This window comes from Mus musculus, chromosome 9, assembly GCF_000001635.26.
Source record: "Mus musculus strain C57BL/6J chromosome 9, GRCm38.p6 C57BL/6J".
NCBI classification, from domain to species: Eukaryota; Metazoa; Chordata; class Mammalia; order Rodentia; family Muridae; genus Mus; species Mus musculus.
In genome coordinates, this window is record NC_000075.6 from 48,703,599 (window position 1) to 48,729,484 (window position 25,886).

A 25,886-nucleotide genomic window follows, 5' to 3' on the forward strand; every position below is an offset into this window, starting at 1 on the left:
TTCTAAAAATAGTTTCTGTTAATATCAATAGAGCATCGCAGACTATTACAGGCTGGCTTCTGTTTGTATGAACCCAGGTTGATATGTGAGTGTTTAGAATCCCCGAACTCGGGGCTCTCTCATGCTCCTACAGCATGCACGTTACACACTGAACCATCCTTCCCCCCAGGTCCTCTTTAAAATTTACTTTAAAATCGGCTTTTTAAAAAAGCCCTCAAAACATCACAGACATTCTTCCAGGCCAGGTACCTCAGTTCACAGATTCTATGGCCATTTAGTTCATTCATAATGCTTTACAGTTACAAGTCACCTCACATTCATATTTCCTAGACAAAGTTGGGGACAGAGCACCGGAGATTTCTGAGCATCTGGCACCTTGTCCCAGAGGCCAGCAAACAGCAGCCTGACTACCATGGTAGTGTGGGATGATTAAGAAGGCAACCTGAAAGAAGGAAAAAAAACCCATAGTCCTATCTCTGCAGCACACACCTCCATAACTCAGACATCTTGGATGATGCAGCAGCTCTTGTAATCAATTCTCTCATCTCCAGTTATCTAACTCCAAAGAGGTTCCCCCCTCCTCCTCCACCACCCACCTCCACCCCCCTTGGGTACCTCTACTTACCCTGCCTCTGTTTTGAATCTCTAAAATAATGTGACAAGTTAATGATTGTACAATTATCTAAATGTTTAACAGACATGTTATCTAAGTGAGTCGGATTGAGATTCCATCTCGCTGACAATAAACATCAATGGCGGAGCAGCAAGCGATAGGCAAATTATAGCGAACCCTGCAATTTCGATGCTATTAAATTTGGAGGAATAACAGCCTTGAGGCCTGTAAACTCTGAATAAAATAGGCCCTTGTGTTTGTCCAACTATTAAATCAAAATGCTACCAACATTCTAGAAAAAACAAGGCGATTTATGGCTTTTCAGATTTCAGTTACACATAGGTTTTTACTAACTCCTTTCTGTCAGCAGGCAGCAGGGTCAGCCCTGGAGAGAGGGGAGGGTGCTGGGAAGGAAAGAGAGAGAGAGCAGAGAGAGGAATGGGGGAGAGACAGAGGAGACCTGTAGGGAGAATAAGGCTGGCCACAGGGACGCTGATGGTGGGCCAATCTGAATGGAAACTCTGGGCAAGAAAGACATGGGAAGTCTCCAGTACAATTTTGTCCACTGTTGGGGTGCCACCTGCATGTAGTTCTACCATATGATCAGTCACATCATTTAAACTTCTCAGGACCTATGACTGCCCACCCACCCTCACCCCCACCCCCACCGTCATGCACACTAGCTGAAGGCAACCTAAGACCTCACAGAGGGGCAAACACTTCTCTTCCCCTTTGGCTCCTAGAGCGGAAACAGTATGCACTGAATGCAAAGCTATAGAGCTTTGAATAAAGAAAGCAAAAGAAACACCATCTACAGTTGAGGAAAAGAAGCTGCGTATCCAGAGTAAAAGCAGTCACCACCACTAAGACACACGCTGTTCCCTAGGAGTCCTGACCATTTTCCAGATACTGTTGTATTGTTTACAACAGGTGTGTGTGTGCGCACACGTGCGTATGTATGTATGTATGTATGTATGTATGTATGTATGTATGTATGTATGTAAAAACACTTGACGCAAGACAGATTAGAGAAGACTCAAGCTTCCTGACTCATCATCTTGAACATCCACTTCCTGCCAGGCATTCTGTTGGGGCTCTGGGGTAGGGGGAAGAACAGAGGACAGGACCCACATGGGCCTCATTGTCTTTCACCTCCTACCATGGCAAGAATGATGTTCGACAGTATTGTTAGCAGAGGGGGAGGCAGTGTGGTACTTGAAAGAGACAAGTTCAGTTCCCAGCAGCCACATCTGCCTTGAATTTTAGTTCCAGGGGATCTGACACATAGTCTGGCTTCCTCAGATACTTGCATCCCTAAATATGTATATAATATGTATATAAGTATATATGGATATGCCCATGTAGCCCAGGCTAGTCCCAAACACCATATCACAGAAGGTGACCTTGAACTTCTGATCTTTCTGCTTCCACTAGCTGAGTGCTGGGACTATAGGCATGCACTACTATGCACAATTTATGCAATGTTGGGAACTGGACCGGAGGGAGGCTTTGTGCATGCCAGAAACTCTACAAACTGGGCTACGCCCCTCACTGCCGCCTCCGTATTTCTAAACAAAGTTGCTGAATATGAAGACTAGCTGAGAAGAATTCACAACAATGTCAATACAAGATCAGATCTTAGATTCTTCCCTGGATCACACAGTCCCTAAACAGCAATTTTTCTTGTCCAGTTCCCACCCTATACATGTGAGAGTTAGAAAAAAAAATGAAGCTTTTTTTTTTCTGTGTCATAAAGCACATTTGTGGTGGAAATGGGATGATTAAAAAAAAAAGCCTTGTTCTCCTTTTTCCTGTGATATTGACCCTTTCAAGTACCACACTGTCTCCTCCTCTGTCAACAGCAGTGTCCAACATCATTCTTGCCATGGTAGGAGATGCAGAGCAATGAGGCCCGTGTGGGTCCTGCCCACAACTCCTCCCCTACCTCAGGGTCCCAACAGAATGTCTGCTATGATGTGGATGTTCAAGGTGATGAGTCGTCTCTAGCCTGTCTTGGGTGGCATCTTTTTACCCATCTCCAGACCATCAAAGACCAGTGATTTGCCCAAACACTGCCCAAGGCAGTAACCTCTTCATGTGACTAGTGTGGGAATGGAGCTGTATACCGGCAATGTTAGTACTTGGGAGGTGCAGGCAGGAGGTATCAGAAGTTGAAGGCCAGCCTCAGCTAACATAGAGAGTTTGAGACCAGTGTGGGCTTAATGAGAGAGGGAACCAAGGGAGGGGGAGAAAAGGGAAGGAGAAAAAAAGAAATACTGAGGTTGTCAGGTAGAAGTAATTGCTTCACAAGCCTATCAGTTTTAGCCCCCAGCGCCAGGGTTGGGGGGTATAGTTCAGTGATAGAGCGCTTGCTTAGCATGCACAAGGCCGTAGGCAGGTTCCCCCTCCAGAGTCACATATACAATCTTTTACAATCAAAAACGGGGGCAACGGTATTGGGTGTGGGGCTAGAGAATTGTCAAAGCAGTTAAGAACATGTGCTGCTTCCGCAGCAGACCCAAGCTCAGGTCCCAGGACCCACGTTTGCCTTTTACATATAAGTACAGGTGTCTGAGGAAGCCAGAATACGTGTCAGATCCCCCAGAATACCCACACGCACATAATCCAAAATAACTCTTTAAAGGTATTGGGGAGATGAAGCGGGAGGGCGGGGGGGGGGAGGGAACAAAAGCACTTTCAGGTAGCGAAACTGATCCGTATGGTGGACCTGTGTCATTATACGCTGCTCTATGCTCACCAAGACTGAGCTGCATGTCAGCTGTGGGCCTCAGACTGGCATGCTCAGTCCTTTCGGGTCCACAGGGTTAACAAATGAGCCGTGGCGCTGTAGGACACCAACAGCAGTGGAGGCTCTGCATGCGAGGGGACACGGGCACTCTCAGAAGTCTCTATTCCTTTTAGGACATTTTGCTTCAAGCCGAAAACTGCTCTAAAGATGACCATTAATGCCAGCTTAAAAAAAAATCACCATGGAGGGAAACCTCCAGAAGTTGGCTGGAGGGACCCTGGGGACTGGCAGGGGAGCAGGCAGTTTGTATAGACCAGCAAGTGACAGCTGGGTGGCCCCTCCCCGATCTACAGCAGGCAGCTTCCGCAGAGCCGAGAGATCTGTGCTTGGAAAATAAAACTCTATATTAGGCATCAAGCATGCCTTTATAGTAACAGCATGAAATTAGGTCAAGAGTAAATCTATGCTGGGCACTGACTGTACAAGCGGCAGCACATGACCCCGCCCCCCCCCTCCCCAAGTGCCTATGACGTTCTGTGGCCATTCTGGGATTTGAGCTTCCTCGTGTTAAATTCCTTGGCACACCATGTGAAACGCTATACGAATCACCTCTGATATTTATAAAAGTCAAACGCTATTATGCTTTCAAGGGTGAGAACCTGCCAACCAGCACGGAGTCTGTCTGTCCGGCTGATGACTCACACTGTCCTACCCTCCCCCGTACCTTACACTTTGGGCAGGAGCCTGAGGCTTGGTCCTTCCTCTTTTTTTTTTTTTTTTTTTTGTTTCATGTAAAGTATCAGGGAGATCAAGGTTATTTCTGATCATCTACCTCCTCTTCTCTCTCCTGTCTGCTCTGGGGTTGGGCTTTGGGAGGCGGAGACAGTGCTTGAGGCCTGGATCCCATCCGCCTGACATGGCTTCTAGGTGTCCAGCATGCCCTTCTAAAGCTAGGTCTAGGGCAAGGCTGGCTGGCAGGGATCCCGAGGAGGCATGGTAGTGTTTCCCCTTTAAACCTCCGGCTTTACCTGCTACCTTCCTGCATTCTTCCCACAGCCAGCCTCCATGAGGAGCCCTTCAAACAAGGGCTCTCTTTGCCACCTGAAGATCAGAGTCAAGGGCACGCCTCAATCTTTTTTTTTTTTTAAGTGTCACTGACATATCAAAGGTGAGACACGGGCCAGGAAAGGCAGGATGCCAACATCAGAGCTGGAAACACAGTTTGCCTTATCCCAGGAGCCAATCAGCTGCTGGTTATGTGTGTTCTTCTGGGATGGTTAATCTCAATGGTCAACTTGAGTGGCCTTGAGATAACTTGAGATACCTCTGGGTATGTCTTTGATGGCATTTCTCAAGAAGACCAACTCAAGAAGGAAGATCCACCCTGAAAGTGGGTAGTGACACTCTCTGGGCTGGAGTTTCAAACTGGAAAAGCCAGAAGGGAAGGGTGAAAAACAGGTGAATACCTCTTTCCCGTATTTCTGCTTCCTATTTTACTAAGGTGTCAGGAAGTAAGGAGTCCTAGCTGCACACTCCTGTTCCCAGAGAGCTACCTGCTGCCATGCTTTCTCCACCGCCAAGGACTGTCAGCCCTCAAACTGTGAGTCAGAACCCTGCCATGAAGGTCCTTCTTGTTAGGGATTCTTTTGGACATAACAATGAGAAAAGTGATAGAACCTTCTAGTCTGCTTTTCCCCTAAAGCAGGAAGGGTCCTTTGAGTGAGTGTCCATCAACGCCCACTCCCTGTTGAAAGGGAAAGGCAGAGTCCACAGCAAAGCCTCCACTGCCGGGTGTGTCCACGGCTTCTGGCTTGAGAGACCTGCTTGAAGCCAGTTTTAGGTCCATGAAAAGTAGCATCTAAGCACTTGAGTTTGTTTAAGTGGCTTCCCCTGTCACATGGCAATATAGAAACTAAACATTTTGTTTTCTAGGCCAGTCAAAGAAAGTCTGTATTTTGGAGTCAGGGGTGGGGGTTGGGAGAAGAGCAGAAGCTTGAGCTGAAAATGAAATGTCATACAAGTCCGACCTAATTCTAGTTTGATCTTTTTGAGCGGAGGGTTCTTAACTGGGTACCTTTTCCAAGCATGGGCTTTAAGCCTCTGGTTAGATTCAATGCCAGGCCCCACAGGAAGAGGACACCACTTAAAGAAGGGATTCTGGGACACAGAACCACAAGACACCACTCATTAGAGGTCTGTCTTGGACTGGTGTTCCCTAACCCCCAAGATCTCAGTGTTCTCCACCAAAGATGAGAGAGAAATAATATCTACCTTAGTCATGAGGAGTTAACACAGCTAGAGCTGTCAAGGCCATCTCTTCAAGTATCCATACCTAAGGCCAAGCTCAGCTTCCTTGCTCGTGTCTTTCCAGCACTATGGCCTTCATCAGGAAGGTAGGAACCAAATTTTAGTCACCATTATGAGTTATAGCCACAAAGCACCTGCTATTCCCTGGGTATAATGCTCTAAAACTCAGAGAGCAAGCGAACAAAGGAATGATGGACAACCCAGCTGGACAACCTCTTCTGATTGACAGAAAATGAGACTGTTAACTTGGAGATCTTCTGGAGCAAGGTTATAGCAGGAGGAGAGACTTAAAGACTTCTCCGGGGCAAGTTCATGGTTTAGTTGAACCTAGCTCCCTATATTAGGGGGAGGCGAATCCCAGAAATGGCCTTACTCATCATTTGCCTGCCTCTTTCTCTCTTCCATTTTGAGGAAGGGGTAGGATGATGCCCTTACTCCTCTCAAGCACACTTAAAGAGTGGGCACTGGAGGACACTTGCTCAAAGGATGTTTCCTGGTTTTAGGGCAAAGGAGACTAGAAGGTTCTACTATTTCCTCATGGCAGACACACAGGAGACGATCTCTTGGCTGGAGGGCATAGGTACGATCCCAGAAGTTCCTACACCTCCAATTTGAAAAAGCAGCTGGATGATAGGGGAACAGTTAGTTCCCCTATCATCATCACTACGGGCACGGCCCTTCCTCTTACCACCTACCTAGTAAGGGGATGAGGCTCTTCATCTCTAATAAGACTTGGATGATGCAGTAACAATAACCACCATTTCCTGAATGCATGCTCTATGCAAGGTCCATGCTGAGCGCTTCCGTGGTACCCCAAACAAACCAAGCATCACATGGTCCTGATACCGTGGCTGAGCAAAATGTGATTTAAAGAAGATGAATAATCCAACCAAGATGATAAACTTTATAAAGGACAAAGCTATTGTGTGACACTAGAGACCAAGTCCTGGACCACCATGCCGTGGTACCCCATACTCTACACCTAAGACTTAAGGCTGCGCGCGCAACTTCTCTCTATAGTGTATGACATAAAGCTAAACCACTAGGACCCACACTTGGCAAAGAAGCAATTTTTTTTTCAGATGTCATTCCACCCATCCATCTGCCTTTAGTGTGTTGAGTCTCCTGTAACGGTCATGCACCGGTATGCCCACTCCTTCTGCTCCTTGACTCTTGTCTCTCAGCCTGGTTCCCATACAGACCAGCCTTGACCCTAACTCCCCCATATTCACACCACAGTAGCTCAGATTTCTGTATGGACGCCGGAATTGAAGGTTCCTACACGTGAATCTTCCCAGCCTCCTCCCTGCGAGTGCCTGCCTTCTCCCTGGGACATGATAAAGACTGCCCCGGCCACTCCCCCTTGAGCCCAGCAGCCAGGACACTCCTGCTCTCTCATTACCGCCATCCAGTACAGTCTGTTGTCCCTAGGCCTGTTCAAGTCTCCAGAGGGAACATACAGTGACTTGAACAACATTATGATTTGTAAAAAAAAACCACTCCTAATTAGTTTGACTTTGAATAAAGAGGGTAATTATTTTTAAATTTATTAACTGCTGCCTGGCCGGAGAAGTTTCCAGATCAAATGACAAGGAGAGGCTATTTCTGCTCAGTGATGTAGCAATTTATATTACTGATCGGTCATTAAAACCTCGGGCACAAGACCACTTCTGTTTCCCGAGCCAAGATAGTGTCCGAGTGTCAAATTTCAAACCCAGAGTATAAATTAAGCCATTAATGGTATTTATCAGTTTATCTGGACTTAAAGAACTACTTACTAAATTAAGACGCTCCTGCTACTGAACCCAGGAGATGCCTTGGCTGTGCATATGACTGTGCACACACATGCACGTGTCTTCTCACTCTGGTTTGACTGAAAAGGGTAAAAAAAGAAAAAAACGGAAAAAAAAAACTTCTGATGTGTAAATGAAGTATGAGCCTCCTGGGAACTGCCTAGCGGTTAATTCCTGCAACCCAAACATTTTGGAAGCAGCAGTGTTTTGCAGTATGTATCTGTCATAATATAAAAGGTGTAAAATGATCTCTGTTTATCCTCCTCAAAGTCTTTGCTGTACCCAAACAGAAAGCCAGGATGTGACAACAAAGCCCGAGCCCAGCCCCCGCCTTAAGGATGGTCTCCCTGAAGCGGCAGCCTGAGCCCATGGAGATCTGGGGGGAAGAGGGCATCATGCACACCAGGAAAAGAAGAAATCCAGGCTAAGTGGAGTCGGAAGGGGGAGAGGTGATGGGACCATCTGCTCAGCTTGCACTGGAACGACAGCCAGCTTCTACTACGTTCAGGGGCTCGATAATAATCTTCCAGACACTGTACCTCCTACCCTGTGTGGTATCTATCCTGTGTTGGCTGATCCCTCCTCATGTGGAGCCCGTGGTCAGGGAATGCCCAGGCCAACCTGAATCAGGGAAATTGTATCCTATCCTGACATGAAGCTGTGGGCATCAGAGCACTGGGAATTCTTAAGTTAAGTGGGTCACGAGGATGGCCAGGACAGGGCCACGAGAGAAACAGCGGCAGCACAGGCTCTCCCTGACCTGCTCAGGCCACAGGTTCACAGACCCAGGAGCATGGCACCGGTTGCTGAGGAGCTATAGAAGGGCACTGAACTTGGAGCTGGGTCAGGTTTCAGCTCTACACTTCCTGCTCGGTACCTAGTTCGAGGCCTCCATTTTCTTATCTGTAAAACTGGTCTGCTGAGGCAGTTTGTCAAGTCATCAGCGGAGTCTTCTCTCCCCACAGTCTCTGTTGCTTTCCTCCAGATTGCTCGTCTGTTCTGTTAGCTCTCTGGTGACACCTGCCACCTCACTTGGCCTGATACTTTTGATACTTCCTGTGGCTTTTTTTTTTTTTTTTTTTTTTTTTGGTTTTTTGAGACAGGGTTTCTCTGTATAGCCCTGTCTATCCTGGAACTCACTCTGTAGACCAGGCTGGCCTTGAACTCAGAAATCCGCCTGCCTCTGCCTCCTGAGTGCTGGGATTAAAGGCGTGCGCCACCCCTGCCCGGCTCCTGTGGCTTTATAGTCTTATTTTCTTTTTCTTTTTCCTTCCTTCCTTCCTTCCTTCCTTCCTTCCTTCCTTCCTTCCTTCCTTCCTTCCTGTGTCTGTCTGTCTGTCTGTCTGTCTGTCTCTGTCTCTCTCCTCTGTCTCTCTGTCTCTGTCTCTCTCTCTGTGTGAGTGTGTGTGTGTGTGTGTGTGTGTGTGTGTGTGTGTGTGTGTGTGTGTGTGTCTGAGTCAAGGTTTCCTGGAGCTTGCTATGTAGACCAGGCTGGCCTTGAACTCGGAGAGATCTATCTGCCTTTGCCTTCCAAGTGCTGGGTGGGATAAAGCTGTGCATCACCGTACTGGTCAGTATTATTTTCAATATTCCCTTGGAACCCCTCTCCTAGGCTGTCCCTGCCCCCCCCCATGTGTGTATATGTGTGTGTGTGTGTGTGTGTGTGTGGTGGTGGTGGTGGGCTCATATGCCCCCAGGCTGCCCTCAAATTCAATATATAGCTGAAAATGACTTTGAACTCCTGGTCCATCTGCTTCCATACAGGCATATACCCCCCCATGCCCCGTGTATGCAGTGTTGGGTGGGCATGGAACCCAGGAATTCATGCTGCTGGTAAGCACTCAGCCAACTGAGCTGGTTCCTGAGACCCCTTTTCTAAAACAGAGATGTTAGATGGGAGTTCACATGTTCTTTCATTGACAGTAAGGGCAGCCTGAGGGGTACTACAAGGATCAGCAGGAAGTGCCTACCATTCATGATAAGGGAGCCCTGCCGTGCATTAAGGGGAGGCCGAGTGCCTAGGCTCCTCACCGAGTGCCTGTTCTGTACTAGTAGGTAGCTGACGCTCTTAGCTTTGCGCACACCCTATACCCAGCTTCAACCTTGGCCTCTCTCACTCCAACTTCTCCACCCTTCACCCTTAGTCTTCTCAGTCTTGACTGAGAGAGCCACACGAAGTCTACTAAATATCTATCGCTTAATCTCCACATGAGCTGACTTACCTCAGATGGAGCCCCTCTACTGGCAGAAAGCCACAAGGTATCTGAGAGGAAGTAAACTTCCCTAACCACCCTTGGGTCCCCAGTGTTACTACCATGTTACATGGCCATAATGTTACTACCTCCCAGACATGTGCCAAAGACACGGAAGGTCAGCAGAGAGCCCCTGGGCGTGGCTGAGCGTAACTACACTGATGCTTCCCCAACCTCTGGTTTAGAAGGAAGGCTGCTTCCTGCTGCTGTGAATTCAGTCCAGATGGACAAAGCAAAGGTACATGACAAAGAGGGCTCAAAATTCCTCCCAGTTACCCCCGGCCAGCATTCCTGGAGTGGGATTCCTCAGTGTGTGTGGTCTAACAATAAGAAAACGGTACCAGAATGCAACATAGTCCCCCTTTGTCCCTCCAGACCTGTGGCTGCTTGTCTGCAAGATGGCTGCCACCAATTCTCTTTACTACCTATAGGTGCTTACCACTCGCCCAGTGAGATCAGAGAGAATGTTCCAGGGAAGTCTAGATTTCTATTCCTCTAAATGTGGGGCTGACCTGGGACAATTTAAAACAGCGGTACAGAGCAGAGGTGAGACTGTGTCTCTGGTTGTTTTCGCGATTGTAACGGAGCTGGTATCACTCGTTCCCTGATTTCTGTAGCCGGAGGTGGTGTTCTGTAGAAACAGGCAGAGGCTGCTCTGCTGCCGACAGGCCAAGCTGGAGTTCTAAGTAAGATGTGTGGGCAGAGAGATCACCATGATACACGCCCCAGGGCCCTGTTGAGAAGGTGCCAGCCCCAGCCATCACCTAATGGCACTCTATATGAAAACCACCCAGTTGAGCCCAACCAACTCTCAGAACACTTGGTTTTTCTAAGGGTCTGCTGGAGTGGTGGCTCACACAGCAACTAGCTCCTGGAACATTCTCTCTGATCAATTCCCAACACAAGGTCTACAGTGCTCTTCCACACGTATAAATCAAGTCACCGACACTCGAAATTCTCCAGTGCAGCTTGGGGATGCAGCTCAGTGGTGGGCTGTATGCATAGCAAGCATGAGGCCCTAGATTTAATCTCCAGAGATCGCCCTAAGATCCCTCACTGGACTATCTTCCTCTTTCTCTATACAAGCTTCTGTTTATATATCTACCCAGACTTACATATCCATGTGTGTGTGTGTGTGTGTGTGTGAGAGAGAGAGAGGGGGGGGAGAGAGAGAGAGAATACATGAGGTGGCATATACGGACCACCAGTCAAGTGTTTCTGACAATGACAGATTACATATGTACACACATACACATTCACCCAGCTTTAAAAGCTACAATACACATGGCATGCAGCATAGCATGCATATCTATGCTTGCAAAGGATGCAGTTTACCGGATCTTCACACACTGCATAGTCATCACCACGATCAATTCTAGAAAATGTTTGTCTCCCCCAAAAGAAACTGTGTATCCCTTAGCAGTCAGCCCCTATTTATTCCTGACATCTGTGCTCTCTGACTCCTACTAATGTACTCCAGGGCTGTACAGGTTTATCCATCCTGGACATTACATATAAATGAAGGCCACCATAGAACACATGGACTTTTTTGTGCCAGGCTTCTTCCAACAGATGTTTTTCAGGTTTAGACACACTGTAGCGTGTATCAATACCTCCATCCATTTCGCAACAAAAACGGATTCATTGACCGTGTATACCTCACGTTTTACTGACCTGTTAATTGATTGACACTAGCTTATTCTACTTGACTGAAGCTATGGACATTCACATTCAAGTTTCTGCATGGACACACATTTTCATCTCTTTTGGTAGACAGGAAGGAGCAAAACTGCTGTGTAATCTGGTGATTCTATGTTTAAACCTCTTGAGAGCGTCCAGGTGTTCCTCCAAATCGACGAGGCCTTGCTCTCCCCTCCCACCAGTGACATACAAGGACTCTGGTTTTTCCACACCCTCAGCAACACTTGCCACTATCTCTGTCTTTTCGGAGAGCCACATCCTGATGGGCTGAGTGGTATCTCACTGCGGTTTGATCTGCATCTCTCTGGTGGCTAATGACACGGAGAATCTTTTTATGTGTCCTTCGGCTACGTCTATCTTTGGAGTTATGTGACATTTCCTTTACCTATTTTCTTCTCTGGTTATTTGTATTGGGTTTCAGCTTGTAAGATCTCTTTTGTATTTCCTAGCTATAGATTTCACATGTGATTTGCAAATATTTTCCCTTGACTCATGATCGTTAATCTTCAGTGTCAACATGCCTGAATTTGCAATCGCCTGGGAGACACATTGCTGGGCCGGTCTGGGAAGCTGTTTCCAACGAGGGTTAACTGAAGAGGGACATGATAGACTTGTAACCTCAGACAGTGAGTCAAAATAAACTCTCTGTTCTTCTGCCGCTTTTCTCAAGTACACAGTCACAGTGCTAAAATGAAACGAGTAACTAACACACCGCTCAGGAGAATTCCCAGCACATACAGAGTAAAGCCCAGGCTCTAGGGCGGAGAGGCCGGCCCCATTTCCCATCTCACTGGACACTCTGCTCACCGTTCTTCACTCTGCTCTTCTGAAATTATGAGCCCCTGCCTGGCCTCCAGACCTTTCCAAGTGCAAGTCCCTCTGCTCCCACGGGAGTCTAAGCAGCTCGCCCCTCACCTTGGATTTCTGATCAAGGGTCACCCCTTAAAGAAGCCTTCTTCCCTGACCATTTTATCCAAACCACCACTTTTCTCCCTCTCGTTTTCTCCCGCACATCTGCTCTATTTTTTTCTTGGCGACACCCACTTGAATTGACATCGTATCCTATGCTTGTCCTCCATACTATGTCTCAGCAGCCACCTCAGTTCCCTGAGAGTCAGAATTGCCTGCGTCTCGTGTGCTACCATATCCTAAATTCCACCAGCAGTCTGGACACACTGTGGGATTGCAAAAAGTACTTGATTAAGTATCCATCAACTACTATCCACTAAATACCTACTAGGAGTCAAACACTCTGGGGAGCACTGCAGGTAAAATAATTTTACTGAATCAACACAAAGCACTATCTGATAGACCCATAGCATCATGCCCCTGCTTTCCTAATCGATGAGGAAACCCAAATGAAGAGAGACTAAGTAATGAATCCCCGGTTCCATTTAGGAACTGCCCCAGTCAGAATGAAACCTGGGTACCCCAACCTCTGAACGATCACACTCCTGCTTCTGACTTTGGCAAGTCCCTGACCTCTTTTAAGAGTCCCTTTCTAGCCAAGCATGGTGAAGCACGCCTTTAATCCCAGCACTCAGGAGGCAGAGGCAGGCGGATTTTGAAACCCTGTCTCAAAAAAAAAAAAAGTCCCTTTCTTCAGTTCTGACCTAAGAGTAGCCTCCCTGTTAGTCTGCAGGAGTCCTGAGAGACTGGCCAAGAGGGATCATGGAAAGAAAGGAGAACAGTGCCTGGCACAGCGTGAGCAACCAACCAGTGTGAACTTTGGCCACGATGGCAACAGAGCTGTCAAATCATGGTGACGAGATGATGCTGACACTGCAATCAGCACTGTGGCGGTTAACACAGCCCAAATACATCCCTGCGTGTTGATGGCTGTGTTAGAGCTGACGGCTCAACCTGTTAGAGAGGGCGGGTCAGCCACTGTGGCTACACCAGGGCTTCTGAATTTAACCAGAGTTGAGTATGAAGAGGCTTCCGACCACTAGCGAGGGGAACTTAGGCAACACCACAGAATCCTTAGAACCTCAGCAAGAACGTGCAAGACACCGTGGGAAGATGGAAGCTCGTTGCCTTATGACAGACAGTGTCTTGGCCTAACTCAGAACAGCTGGTCTCAGAACTGTCCTATCTGTAATGCTTGCTCAAGCCTCATGGACGGGCGTCTACACAAGCCCATTCCCATCCACAGAGACGCTCGGCATGATAGTACCGTGTTCGGCAGTAAGAGGATGTCACCAAATACCTTGACCTCCTTTGGGCTATAATACTTGGTGGTCTGGGGAATGGAGTCAGGGACACTCACCAGTATGGGTCTGTCTGTGTGTCTCCAGGGCATCCTCCTTTGAGAACTGGGCACCGCATTGATCACACACAAAGGCTTTGGCACCCGCTGAAAGAAAGAAATGGTAACGTTAGAACCATAGTCCAGAGGGTGGGGCATGTCCTGAGTACTAGGGGAACACCCGGGACACCGGTGAAGATTCAGATTCAGAGATACTCCATAGCCCCAGTAGCTAGTGCAGACTACCTTGGACAGGTGACTACCCACCCAGGTCTCCCAGAGAAGGAGAAATAAAACCAGCATGACTAAGATGAACTTAGACAGAGTCTAGGTAAGAGGCCCCATGACGATGAAAGGCCAGCTCTGCTGGATGGGAACAAAAGACACCAACAAGGAGAGACATGTATCTCACAAGGCAGTATGCATTACCTCTGTCTCCACACTCTCTGACTCAGTACAAGCAAATTTAACTCATCTGTGACCCACTAACTACCACTTGCACCTGGCCACTTAACGCCCTGTAAACTTTCCCTGCATTTTGAGGATGGTGCCCAAACTCCTCCCTAGGACACACCAGCCCTTGCTGGCATTCTCTTCCATGCTTCATCTCCCACCTCAAGTGAGGTGACTCCCTGAAGGGCCTGCCTTCCTCCACACTAGCACCCGTTCTGCCATGCCTCCCTGCATCCCTGCATCCCTTAGACCTTAACACTCCACTCCAGCCATCACTGAAGCTTCAGCTTTCAGGGCTGGGCAAGGTGACTCATCTGTTACCCTGTGAGCCTGACTCTCTGAGAAGCCATTATCATCTTGTCTACAGATGTATCTGCCTGACTCATAGTGGGAGCCTATGACAACCTAAACTCCATCAATGTTCTTAGAGCCAAGCAAGAGCCATATTTACAAAGCTCACAGCAATGGCGTCACCATGTCAGCGTGAAACATGACACCACTAGCCCAGTCATTTTCTGCATGCCATCTAAGGGTCACCAGCCTGAAGTCTCGGGGCTTTTTCTTCAAAATGTCTTCAATATGCATCGCTTCACTGTGTGGGGATCACCCTCACCTATCCAGACCTTTGCAGTATCGTGCCTGAAAGATCCAAAGACACTGGAAGACTCGAGGTTGGGTTTACATGGTCCGATTCTCCATTGAAGGTCATATAACTCCTCATACTTCTTTATATAAGAAACTTCCCATTTGTACTGGTTCTCAATTTCTTCATTTGTACCTCAGGGTCCTCCATAACCTGACCCAGTGAGCCAAACAACGCCACAGCCAGACGGTCCCTTAGACTGTCCGTTAGCACCGTTTTTAGACGGCCCCTGACTCCGCTAGTGTCTCTGTTCTGGTCTCACTACTGTTTATTCAATGCCATTTCATGTTCAAGACCATGCATCAGGGGCACACCCTCCAGTTACAGCTGTTCCATCCCTTCCGATCCACTCTGTACAAAGTATCTGAGCTCTTCCTTATGTGTGTTCAAGGGTCTTAGTAAGTGTCCAAGCATACCTTATAGCCTTGTAAGAGCCGGACAATATTTTTTGCACATTTGCAGTCCCCACTGCTCTTCTCTGTCTCAGGATTTCTCATGGATTTACTATATACCATGCATGATGCTGAATGCAGACTATGCATGACTACGTCAAGTCCTAACGACAGCATTTGGCGTCTACACCACTACTGTGTCCTACTCAGCAGATGAATAACCACAAACTCAGAGAGGTTAGGGATGTGCCGGTTGTAACACAGAGCGAAGGAGGACACAGATCCACAGCCTGACTTCTGAACTCTTCATCCTCCTTATTGTCAGCCTCTTCGGGCTTCCATCTGCAAAGAAGACTTATGGATAACTGGGCAAGTGTCTCATTCCCGTGTAACAACTCAACAAAACCACATTCCGTTACCCATGTTATGTATCAGGGCTTCATGTTAAACTGCACTTGGAGAAATCGTTCCAGTACTTGTTTTAAAAATTCGAGGATGATTGGACATGTCTGACTTGTAAGGTTAGCACTCAGGAAAATGAAGCAGAAGGGATTGCAAGTTCAAGATCAGCCTGGGCCACATGGTGAGTTCCAGGTCATCCTGGGCTACAGAGAAAGAATTTTGTGTCAAAAGAATAAATTGAAAAATCTGTGCCTTAAAAAGTAAGAATCAAAATACAGAGACTTAAACACCAAAGAACAGTTCTTGTCAATGATGAGTAGAGACCTGTAGAACAAGGACGATCCCAGCCTCACTGACTTCTCTATTCCCAAGTAACAAACAGGCTATATGTACCCTAGTCGTGCTCAGCACAAGAGCTGATGGGGATAACGGGTGTGAAAGCACTCCAGGGCAGATACGATGGTCCTGAAGGGACTTCAGAGTCATTATAGTTGCATGCCTCAGGTGACTGGCGCTGAGTTTTACCTGGAGGCAGGAGGAAGCCTGTGACAACAACCTTGGAGTGTCCCTGAAAGCCACAGGATATCCTCAGGCCAAGCACCTGGCCCATGGCTTACAGAGCTTTGAAAATCAAGCCAAGAAAACGTCTATGAGGACGGTGGCAAAAACAGTGTCTGTGTGTTTGGAAGTGACAGCCAAGACCACTTTCATCCATGTACAGGGGTTGGGGGGGTACACAGGAAATGCTTCAAAAAGCGGAGAGGGTCAGGATGGGGGGGCTGGGGCTGGATGGAGTTCCAGCCCCTCACAATGAGCAACTTCCCCTTATCCTGAATCATTAGCCATCAATGATTTTTCTGTGGATTTGCGAGGGATCTGATTCTCTTTGGCTCTCTGTTCTCACCGCTCCCTGAAGAAAGAATGGGAGGGGTGGGCACCTCGTGGGCTCCACCACTGCTTTGGAGCCCCGTAGTCATAATCCGAATCGAGTTAGGAACCCAATAGTGCTGTGAGCTTCAAAGGGATGTGGCATGGCGAGGTTCTGAGAAACCGCTATCAATGGGGCTGTAGGGAGCATCTCACTTTCATGGCAGATGCACAGAGAGAGGAAGGGGGAGGGAGGAAACAAAGGGCGAACATACACTATCACCCGGGGTTCAGATGAAGATAAAAAACAGACAAGCACACCGCAGCATCTACGAAATGACTACTTCCTCGGTCCCAGCCTGACCATATCCAGTGGCCTTCAATGTCCCCCTCACTCCGCACTCACCAAAGTCACGATATTAAGCTCTTCCCAAGGGACTCCAAGTCAGCCTTCAAGTTCCACTTGGGACCACAGACGATGGCTCCCACTGCTGGCTCCCCTCCTGGAGACACTTGCACCCCAGGCTCTCCAGGGTGAGGATCTGAGACCAGGGCAGAACGCATCAGATGAATTCCCCTCTCCCAAGTAGGCTGTACATTAAATTGTCTCTCTAATGGCTGGCTCAGAGGCAGAAATATTTGGCAGCCCTGAAATTAAAAGTGATAAATTTCCTCGCCAAGCCTAGATCGATAATAGAGGCCTCATCTGTTAATCAATAAGACAGTCTCTGCCTGTTTACTGTGCATATGTTGTTCACTGCTGCCTTCGGTATGATGTCAGGTTTGCATTTAAAGCAACTCAAATGTGGATAAACCACAAGGCCATTCCTGAAATGCACTACAGTGGCATCATCCAGCTCTGATACATTTAGAAAGCATCAATGGGAAGCTGGAGGATGGGGTGTCAAAACTGGCCATGCCAGCCAAACCAGGGTGAGTGCATATGGGTCTAGCAGCAACATCTACCCATATAAAATGCCCTGGGGCTCAGCCCAGAGCCAAAAGAACTCCAGGGTCACAGCTCCAAAATGGTCATGGCTGTCACATCCTTCCCACATGAGGCTGTTTCATGGGTACCCATCCATAAAGCCAGGAGGTGGGTGACAATGTCCTCCCAGAGCTTGTGACCAAGATGCAAACGCAGTTTAAAAGAAAGAAAAGAATACAAGCCAGGTAGTAGTGTGTGATACAGAGCCAAGCTGGGTGGGGAGGGACAAAGGGTAGAGCTCATGTTTTAGGGAGGCTGTAGCAGCAGCCTCAGAGGAGTTGGCATCTTTGTGAGGTAAGTAGAAGAGAGGAAGCAGGAAGAAACAAGGCCATTTGTCTGTTGGCAGGGAAAGAACCAGGAGATCAGGCCGGATAGAGGTGGGGGTCTGTGAGAGGAATGTCAGGCAGAGGTGAGAAAGAGATGCTTGAAGAGGGGCAGCAACAGGAAGGACGAGGAGCTGGACCCATCCAATTCTTTCTGTCAAACACAGTGAAGCAAGGAGAGCCAGGGCCCAGGCCTGAATCAGACACCTGATGCTCTGGATGTCACCCGGAGACTCAAGTCTTCCCGCCTTACTGAGCCTATGGCTCCCTGGCTATGAAATGGGTTTGACCCTATCTACCTAATTCTCTTTACTTTTCTCAAATTACATTTTAACTTATTAGTGTGGGGTAATGCATGCTATGGAAGGAATGTGGAGGCCAGGTCTCTCCTTTCACTGTGTGGGTCCCAGGGATTGGACTGAGGTCCTCAGGTTTGGTGACAAGTTCCTTTAGGCAGCGCCCCATCTCGCTGACCCGTTGTTTCTTTGAGGCAGATGCCAAATATTAACAAAAACAAGACTCCTTGTTGCTTAGAGACCACAGGTGTTATTAATGCTGCCCATGGTGGCTGTGTTATGGTAAAGGGATTCGAAGCTGGGTCTGACAGAGTATTTCAAATTTGGCAGAGGAATTCAGCAGCTATGACACAGGGGAGCTAACCGTGAGCATGCCATGCCATCTGTAAAATGGGATCGGAAGAGCAGGTCCCTCAGCAAGCTCACAAGTGAGTCGAGTGGATTGTAGAGACAGAGGACCCATACACAATCACCACCCAGCATCCCTTTCAAGCACTGCCTTTGTTGCAATTAAACTATGATTGATTTTACTGAGATTCAATGCAATGGTATTTGAGGGCCATTTATTTTGTATAAGGTGAGTCTCACGTTTGTAAAGGCGTATATCAAAGTTCTCTCACACACACACACACTGATTTAAAAGGGAGTGATTGTTTTGAGAGGAACAGAAAAATCTGTCATAGGACCAATACTTCAGCATCAACAACAAATCAGTTATTCAACTCTGAAATCTTCCAGGGATGAGTCCATATAGCCGCCTGCAATGGGTCTGCTTCTGGTTTCTCTCCTGCCCTCCCCAGCACACTGGAAGCTCTACTGGGGTAGACTGGGGTATACAACTGGCCTGGGAAGGAGACTGTGGGCATTGAGACCACTGCCAGGCTGTTACCTGGAGGGTGGCAAAGTCCTGACTCTACCTTCTGGATTCTCTACAGACTCTTTGTAGAAACTCTAGGACATGTCTGTTTCTGGCAGGGACTCAAGAAGCTCAGAGGAAAAGAAGAAAAGGTTAGACAAGCGGGGCTCCCATTTCCTCTTGGCCTACTGTATACCTCACAACAGCAAGCCCCTTCCCTTCAGTATATTCCCATCCCCAGGCAGACTTCCCTCAGCAAACCAGGATGGACACTCACTGGCTGGCAGTGATCTGCTTTGGGGGACGCCCTCACCTCTAAGTTTACCTGGGGGTTAGTAAGCCTGATAGTTAGAGACAGACAAACAGACATCTTTGCTCCTGCAAGATTCCCACCCCCCACCCCAAATACCCAAAGCTCTCAGTATCACACTGAAGTAGAGTTGCCTCAATAGCCAGGGTTTTCCATAGTCGCTTTTCTCTTCTGTGCCCTGACATCCTGGTACCACCCAGGTTAGACAGAAGCCACAGGTGGACGTAAAATCAGGTAAAGGTTTGGTGAGAAGAAAAGATGTAGACACAACAGCCTGAGTGAGGCTGGAGCTACTCTAAGGTTTCTGCAAAGGGAAAGGGGGACAATTCCAACCTGAACCACCCCCCTCCCCCACATTTCAGGATCACAGGAAATCAAATCAAGGCCAGTCAGAGGCATTAGCAAAAACATAAAGCTTTATCTAAATGTCAGTACTCCAAGGGCAGCAGAGGTGAGGGAGGCCCAGTGAAAGCCACGACACTCCCCATAGCGGCCTCCTCCTCTGGCCTAATCTTTTTGGCAAAGTATAGAATCTTCTCCCTCATCTTCCTAACCAGAAATGGGTCTGGGAGTAGGGGTTAGAATCCTGGGTATCTAGAAATCAGTAAAAGATACTGCACGCATTCAGATGCAGCGGGATGTCTCTCTAGGGAAGCAAGGCTGAAGCCAAAAAAAAAAAAAAAAAGAAACAAATTCAAAAACCCCTCCCTCTTCAAAGCCTCCCCAACCCCCAAGCTAATAATAATCTTTGAAAAAGGAACCACTGAGAGGATGGGGGTGGGGACACCTAGCGCCTTGCCAGCATCTGATGTTGAGTAGTGTGTCCTTTTTTTTTTTTTTTAATTCCTCTCAATTTTAAAATAAACATCTTGAATGTTCTGATGAGATATGCATGCCTGCTTACATAAGGAAGTACAGAGTGTACCAAAACAGCAGACCCAAAAAAAGCCTAAGCCGCCAGAACAATGCGTACAGACTCGGGCATTTTACAACAGGCCACGGTGTACAGTTTTATTTACAGTACCTCTTATCAGACAGAGAACAGCACACTGGCTGCCAGTTCCAAAGGCCAGCACTGCGTGTTCCTTCCCTCAAGGAGCTGTGTACTCCCAGAGAGAGCTGCCTGCAGCCTCACACCCGCTTTGGCTCTCCCTAGCTCTCGCTTTCTCCTTTATCAACAAAGTAAAAAACTGGGAAGGATCAGTTTTTGTAAGGGACACGGGATAGAAAGGGGGAAACAGGTGGGCAGATGGCACTGAGTGGAAGCCCACGGGGCTCAGGGTGGTCCAGGATGTGGCTCTATAGTGCTACAGTTGGCACTGCAGTGGGGACACTGGCTATACTCACTGTAGAACAGGAGTTAGAGAGGCCAGGGATGCAAGGTCTCAAATCTAAGGGAGGGTGCAGAAAGCCAAATGTTTGTTAGGGTATGGTGGGTGTTCTGTGGGTTAAGGGTGGCCATGTGTAGATCCAGCTGTTGAGTTGGGAAAATGCTGGTACTCTGTGTACAGCTCAGGGTCCACTCTGCATAAGGTGAAACCTTGGGGTGGGTTGGGGACAACACCAATGCACTGCTAGATCTGAGGGGACAATACCCAACTAATGTTCTACTGCAGCTGGAGGGGCAGCATGGTGCAGTGTCCTCAGATTTTGCAGGAATCCTGGAGTCTCTGTCTCAGGTCCCATAGGAAGAACAGCACCTTGTCCCACAGTCTTTCCACTTGAACCAGAAAGGCTTTGAAAGAACTTCTGCCATAGTTCTTAGTATCAGAGTCTAGCTTTATGGTGTACACACACACACACACACACACACACGCACAGAGAGAGAGAGAGAGAGAGAGAGAGAGAGAGAGAGAGAGAGAGAGAGAGAGAGAGAGAGAGAGAGAGAAAAGCTGACTAGTAATGTTATTAAAAACTTGCATTCTAGAATCAAAGAAATCTAGGCTCAAGTCTCCATTCTACTGTTCCTAGCTGTCACCCTGAGCTGTTTCCTATGTGTACCAGGGACAAACTGTTAACAGTTAGGATACATTTTTTTCAACCCAGGAAAGTGAAAAGGAAAAGAAAGGAGAGAAGTCGTCCACTCTGATAATTCTTCATTCAGCCAAAGTGTCACTAAGCACTGTGCTTCCTACGGGACCCCAGGGCAAAGCAACAGTTACAAGGACAGATAGGGTCTGGGACGTCAGAGACAAGAAGCCTCTCCAGTCTGTTCCCATCATGGGCAATTTTTAACATCATCATTAGCTTCTAGCCACCCAGAAGGTTACATGCAAGTCCACTGACTGTTGAATTACTTTAAAGAAAATCCAGATCTGATGGTAAACCAATTTCTCTCTCTCTCTTTCTCTCTCTCTCTCTCTCTCTCTCTCTCTCTCTCTCTCTCTCTCTCTCTCTCACACACACACACACACACACACACACACACACAACTCCTCCCCCTCTTCCTCCTCCTCCTCCTCCCTAAGAGTGCCGGTTTGGAGCATCTCACCTAACTATATTCTCCAACCCACTCCCCCCATGAATGACTCCTACTCTAAGGGCTGTGAAGGGTGAGACATCCTTCCACACACATCATACTTGTGGGGACCGAAGCTAATGGTCAAGCCCAGGGAAGTCCTACAGTGCGGTGGCGTCGGGTTCCTTGTACTGTCAGTGGCACCGCATAAACTCTGAAGCCTTAGATCTCCCTTTGAAAGGGGACTGTTCCCCTTCATACAACCATTTAAATAAGAAACTGTGAAGAACACAGTTCTTTGGGTGCAGAGTAGGTGTCCAAGTCGTCATCACAGAGTGGTGACAAACTAGATTCATGTCCTCAAGCTGAGGAATAACAGCCCCTAGGTTTGTGCCTCCCCTGTGTCCTCAAATCCTGAGGGGAAGGCCCATTCCTGAAAGTGAATGGCTTGAGTAGATGAGACCCTACCTTGATGCTCTTGTAAACACATCCCACTGCTGGGGAGGGTAGACAAGTCCACACTTCTACACAGCATGGTAAATCAACAGCTCAAGAGCAACTAAGATGATCCCCCAAAACTATGAAGAAAATTCATTCCGGATCTCTGTCGCTGCCTAGGCTGTTAGAGCATGGGTGAGCCTTGCTTCACTCTTTAGAACTCTGTGAGTTCTAAAGTTACGAGAAAAACTGAAAGGAGTGAGGTATGATGGTAGGATGGCAAAGAAAGCTTGATATGCATACAAAAGGGAATGTGACTGCTCACAGCCTCGGCACTGGGAAGGCTGACTGGCTGTACTCAGCGAGGGCTGGGATGCTCCTTTTGGCAGGGAATTCTCCCTGATGTAAATACTCTCATCTATCAGGTGGACTGATGGAACAGAGGGACCAGAGTCTGGTGCTGGAGCAATCATTAGCCAGGGCCCAGGATGCACTAAAAAGGCCACAATGGAGACTGATCCTGAGCACCAGGGGCATAGGACTTTCAGGTGTTGGGAGCAGTTTTATCTAAGGGAGTTGGCACTGCCATCTTGGCTAGGTTCTTTTTTAGAACCAGGGAAACAACAACGGGAATTTCGGCCATTTTATGGGATACGAAAACTACGCAAACTCTACACATCTTCCTTGATTAGCTCACTTTGGGACGTTCAGGTGAGAGGATCAGAGAAGTGAGAGGGACTTCTCCTGGCGCCAAGCATCCCCGATGCTGTCTGACACCTGAGCCTCTGACCTCCTCTTATCATTCCTTAAACACCACACTCCTTCTGCCGAACCCTCAGACTGCTTGGTCCCAGGCTGATATTCTGATGCATGCGTGTGAGCACACAAACACACCTGCTTGCATGGACCATGCTTCCCGGGGTCAAACTCACAAGGCTTCTGGGACAGTAGAAAAAAAGAAAACCAGTCATGTATGGGCACTCAGAGGGCCAGGCAGGGGGATCCCTGTGAGTTTGAGGGCAGCCTGGTCTATACAGTTAAACCTTGCCAAAAAAGTAAAAGATGAAAAGAAAAAAGAGGGAGGGAGGGAGGGAGGGAGGGAGGGAGGGAGGGAAGGAGGGAAGGAAGGAGGGAAGGAGGGAGGGAAGGAAGGAGGGAGGGAAGGAGGGAAGGAGGGAAGGAGGGAAGGAAGGAAGGAAGGAAGGAAGGAAGGAAGGAAGGAAGGAAGGAAGGAAGGAAGGAAGGAAGGAAGGAAGGAAGGAAGGAAACCAGGGCTACTTCAAAGATGTCAAGTCAGGATCAGGACCCTGCCTACCCTATAAACCTTCAAGCTTGTGTGTGCCATTGCTACTCCCTGACACTCCCACCAAGTTTGGACTTATGTTCCAAAAGTGGGACACCTTCCTCCTGCAGGAACACTCTGGTCCTCCCTTCCTTCAGGCAGTTTCCTCTTTTCTCACCGAGAAGGATGCCCTGTCTTCTCACAAGGTGTTGATCTCTTTGGGAATCTCTGTACAGACAATTCTCTCACACCCCTCTCTTTCTAGAATCTTCCATTCTCACCCTACTCCTTCCATCTCTCTCCAATGCCACTCGCAATGCTGTGTGTGTGTGTGTGTGTGTGTGTGTGTGTGTGTGTGTGTGTGTGTGTGTGTGTTAAATTCCCCTTAAGTAGTAATCATGTTCCAACACTTGGCATGACACAGTCTTTCTGAAGACTTCAGACACTATCTCCAGTGTGATCGCCACAGCACTACTTAGAGGAGCCACTTGCCAGGGCTCAGGCAGGCCCATTCTGCTCCGGTCCCTTGACTGTGAGCTCTACAAGCCCCAAAGATGGCTCTTCTCCTCTAGAAATGCCACCAGGAAGCAACACCCAGATCTCCCCAGTGTCCAGGCTAGGCTGTCTCTCATCCAACATTCTCCTTCCGGCATCTATGGCAGCAAAATGCCCTGTCAAGAAACAACAGTAATTCCTAAAGGAGAGACATGGGCTCTCACGTTTAAAAAAAAAGACCCCCCACTCTCAAAGGACTACAGCAGACACGATTGTCTTGGTTGACCGTCAATTACCAAAAAGTCATTTTGTTCCATTCCTGGGCATCCCTGGTACACCAAGTCTTCGGTGAAAGCATCCCCCTCTTGGCTCTCAGGGTTCTCCCACCCCCACCTTCTCTGATACCAGGCCAGAACATTTACTCACTGCCCTAACTGAACCCTTTCCCTAGGACAGCTGATGTCACAGGCTAAGTGCTAAATAGGTTAAACTTAGGCCTAGCAATCCATTCTAAACTTTGGATCTGCCAATCTAATTTAGGATTAATACCTTCATGTTCTCTCCTCATCCCCTCTCTCCTGGAGGATTCTTCAAATGAAGAGAGAAGTAACCATGCCATCTTTGCTGTTGTGACAGCACTTTGGAGGCAGCTGATCTCCTTGCCTCTACTCCCAACAACCTCCTCGGACCTTATACCCCAAGGGTCTGCCGCCATCCCTCTCCCTTCCTCTGAACCCCTCAGTGGCACCTTGCGGCTGCCAGCCTTTCCAGGCCTGCTGTGGCTTTCAGAAAACAGAGCAGTACTATTTTTAGCACTTCTCAGCCTAAAAACTCCCCAACACCCATTCAACTTAATCGCTTTATTGAGGACAAGAAGTGAGCTCTCTAGCCGGGTGCTTCTGATGTTAGGGAGTAGTAAAAAGTTCAAACCGGTTAGAAATGACACTCATTGGCTTGCCTTTGGTGTTTTTGAAACCCTAATTGTGGCTGCAGCCATGGATCTAAGGAACGTTGCTGGTTGCAGAGTCTGGCTTTCTGGCCCCCTGCACCATAATTGAGGTGTTACATTACAACCCCAGCACTGCCGGCTTCGGGCTCAAAATTCTGAAGGCTCAAGGCGCCACACTTCTCAAAACAAAAATATTGCCTGTCACAATTAATGTTCATCTCCCCAACTGGGGGAAAACATGACTGGCAGTTTCTGGTTCACACTATACAAAAGGTTCAAGGGGTGTGTGTGGGGGGGGGACTATGTCCAGGGTGAAGCCCATAGCGTTATTAAAGTGCTCCTGACAACTAAAATGACATCGAATTGCTGCTTGAAAACAGAGCGGTTTGTTTGGTGTAATTAGAGGACCTGCGAATTTGGTGCGTGCAGAAAATAGACTGTTGGCAGCGCTTCCGCACGCACCTCTGAGACTGTGACTTCCAGAGCATGAGGGTCAGCATTTGCAAGTGGGCAAGCGGTACCACGTGAACTTGGGAGCTGGAGAGGTGGTAGCTCGGAAAGCTGAGACAAGGAACGAGCATGGCTCCATCCATAAAATGGACATGAACTATGGACAGGAAAGCAGGTCTTATGAAGGTATGGTGAGCCAAAAGCTCCTGCCCCTCTTTCTTTCTCTATTTGTTGTTACGACAATCCTGGTAAGCCTGAAACTCATTATGCAGTCTAAGCCAGCTTCAAACTCATGATAATCCTTCTGTCTCAACTTCTAAGCATGTGCCACCATGCGGGGCTGGACCCCACCCCCACCCCTTTTCCTTCTCAGGCAAGGTACCTGAAGCACCTTCCTAAGACTCCTGCCTTTTGAAAGGCAGAGGCAGAAATGCTCCATTAACTTTCGTAGCTAATTTTACAATTTAACCAAACACCACATTTCTGCCTCCATTCAGCCAGCCTCTGACTGTGACAAACTTATAATTGCGGAGACGGTGGGAACAATTCAGTCCAGGCCGGAGACTCAAGGCAGAGGCTTGAAAACAGCACTGGGGAAATGGCTCACTTAAAAACTAAAAG

The 25,886-nt window shown here is 48.0% G+C and overlaps 1 protein-coding gene across 2 annotated transcripts in view; it reads right to left on the minus strand.

The window, feature by feature from the left end:
* Nucleotides 1–25,886, minus strand: part of Zbtb16 (zinc finger and BTB domain containing 16) — a 184,429-nt gene that overhangs the window by 51,802 nt on the left and 106,741 nt on the right. For both annotated transcript variants that reach the window (NM_001364543.1, NM_001033324.3), the window contains exon 4: nucleotides 13,685–13,771. In NM_001364543.1, the coding sequence (NP_001351472.1) occupies nucleotides 13,685–13,771 (87 nt within the window). The remainder of the gene's footprint in view (nucleotides 1–13,684; nucleotides 13,772–25,886) is intronic.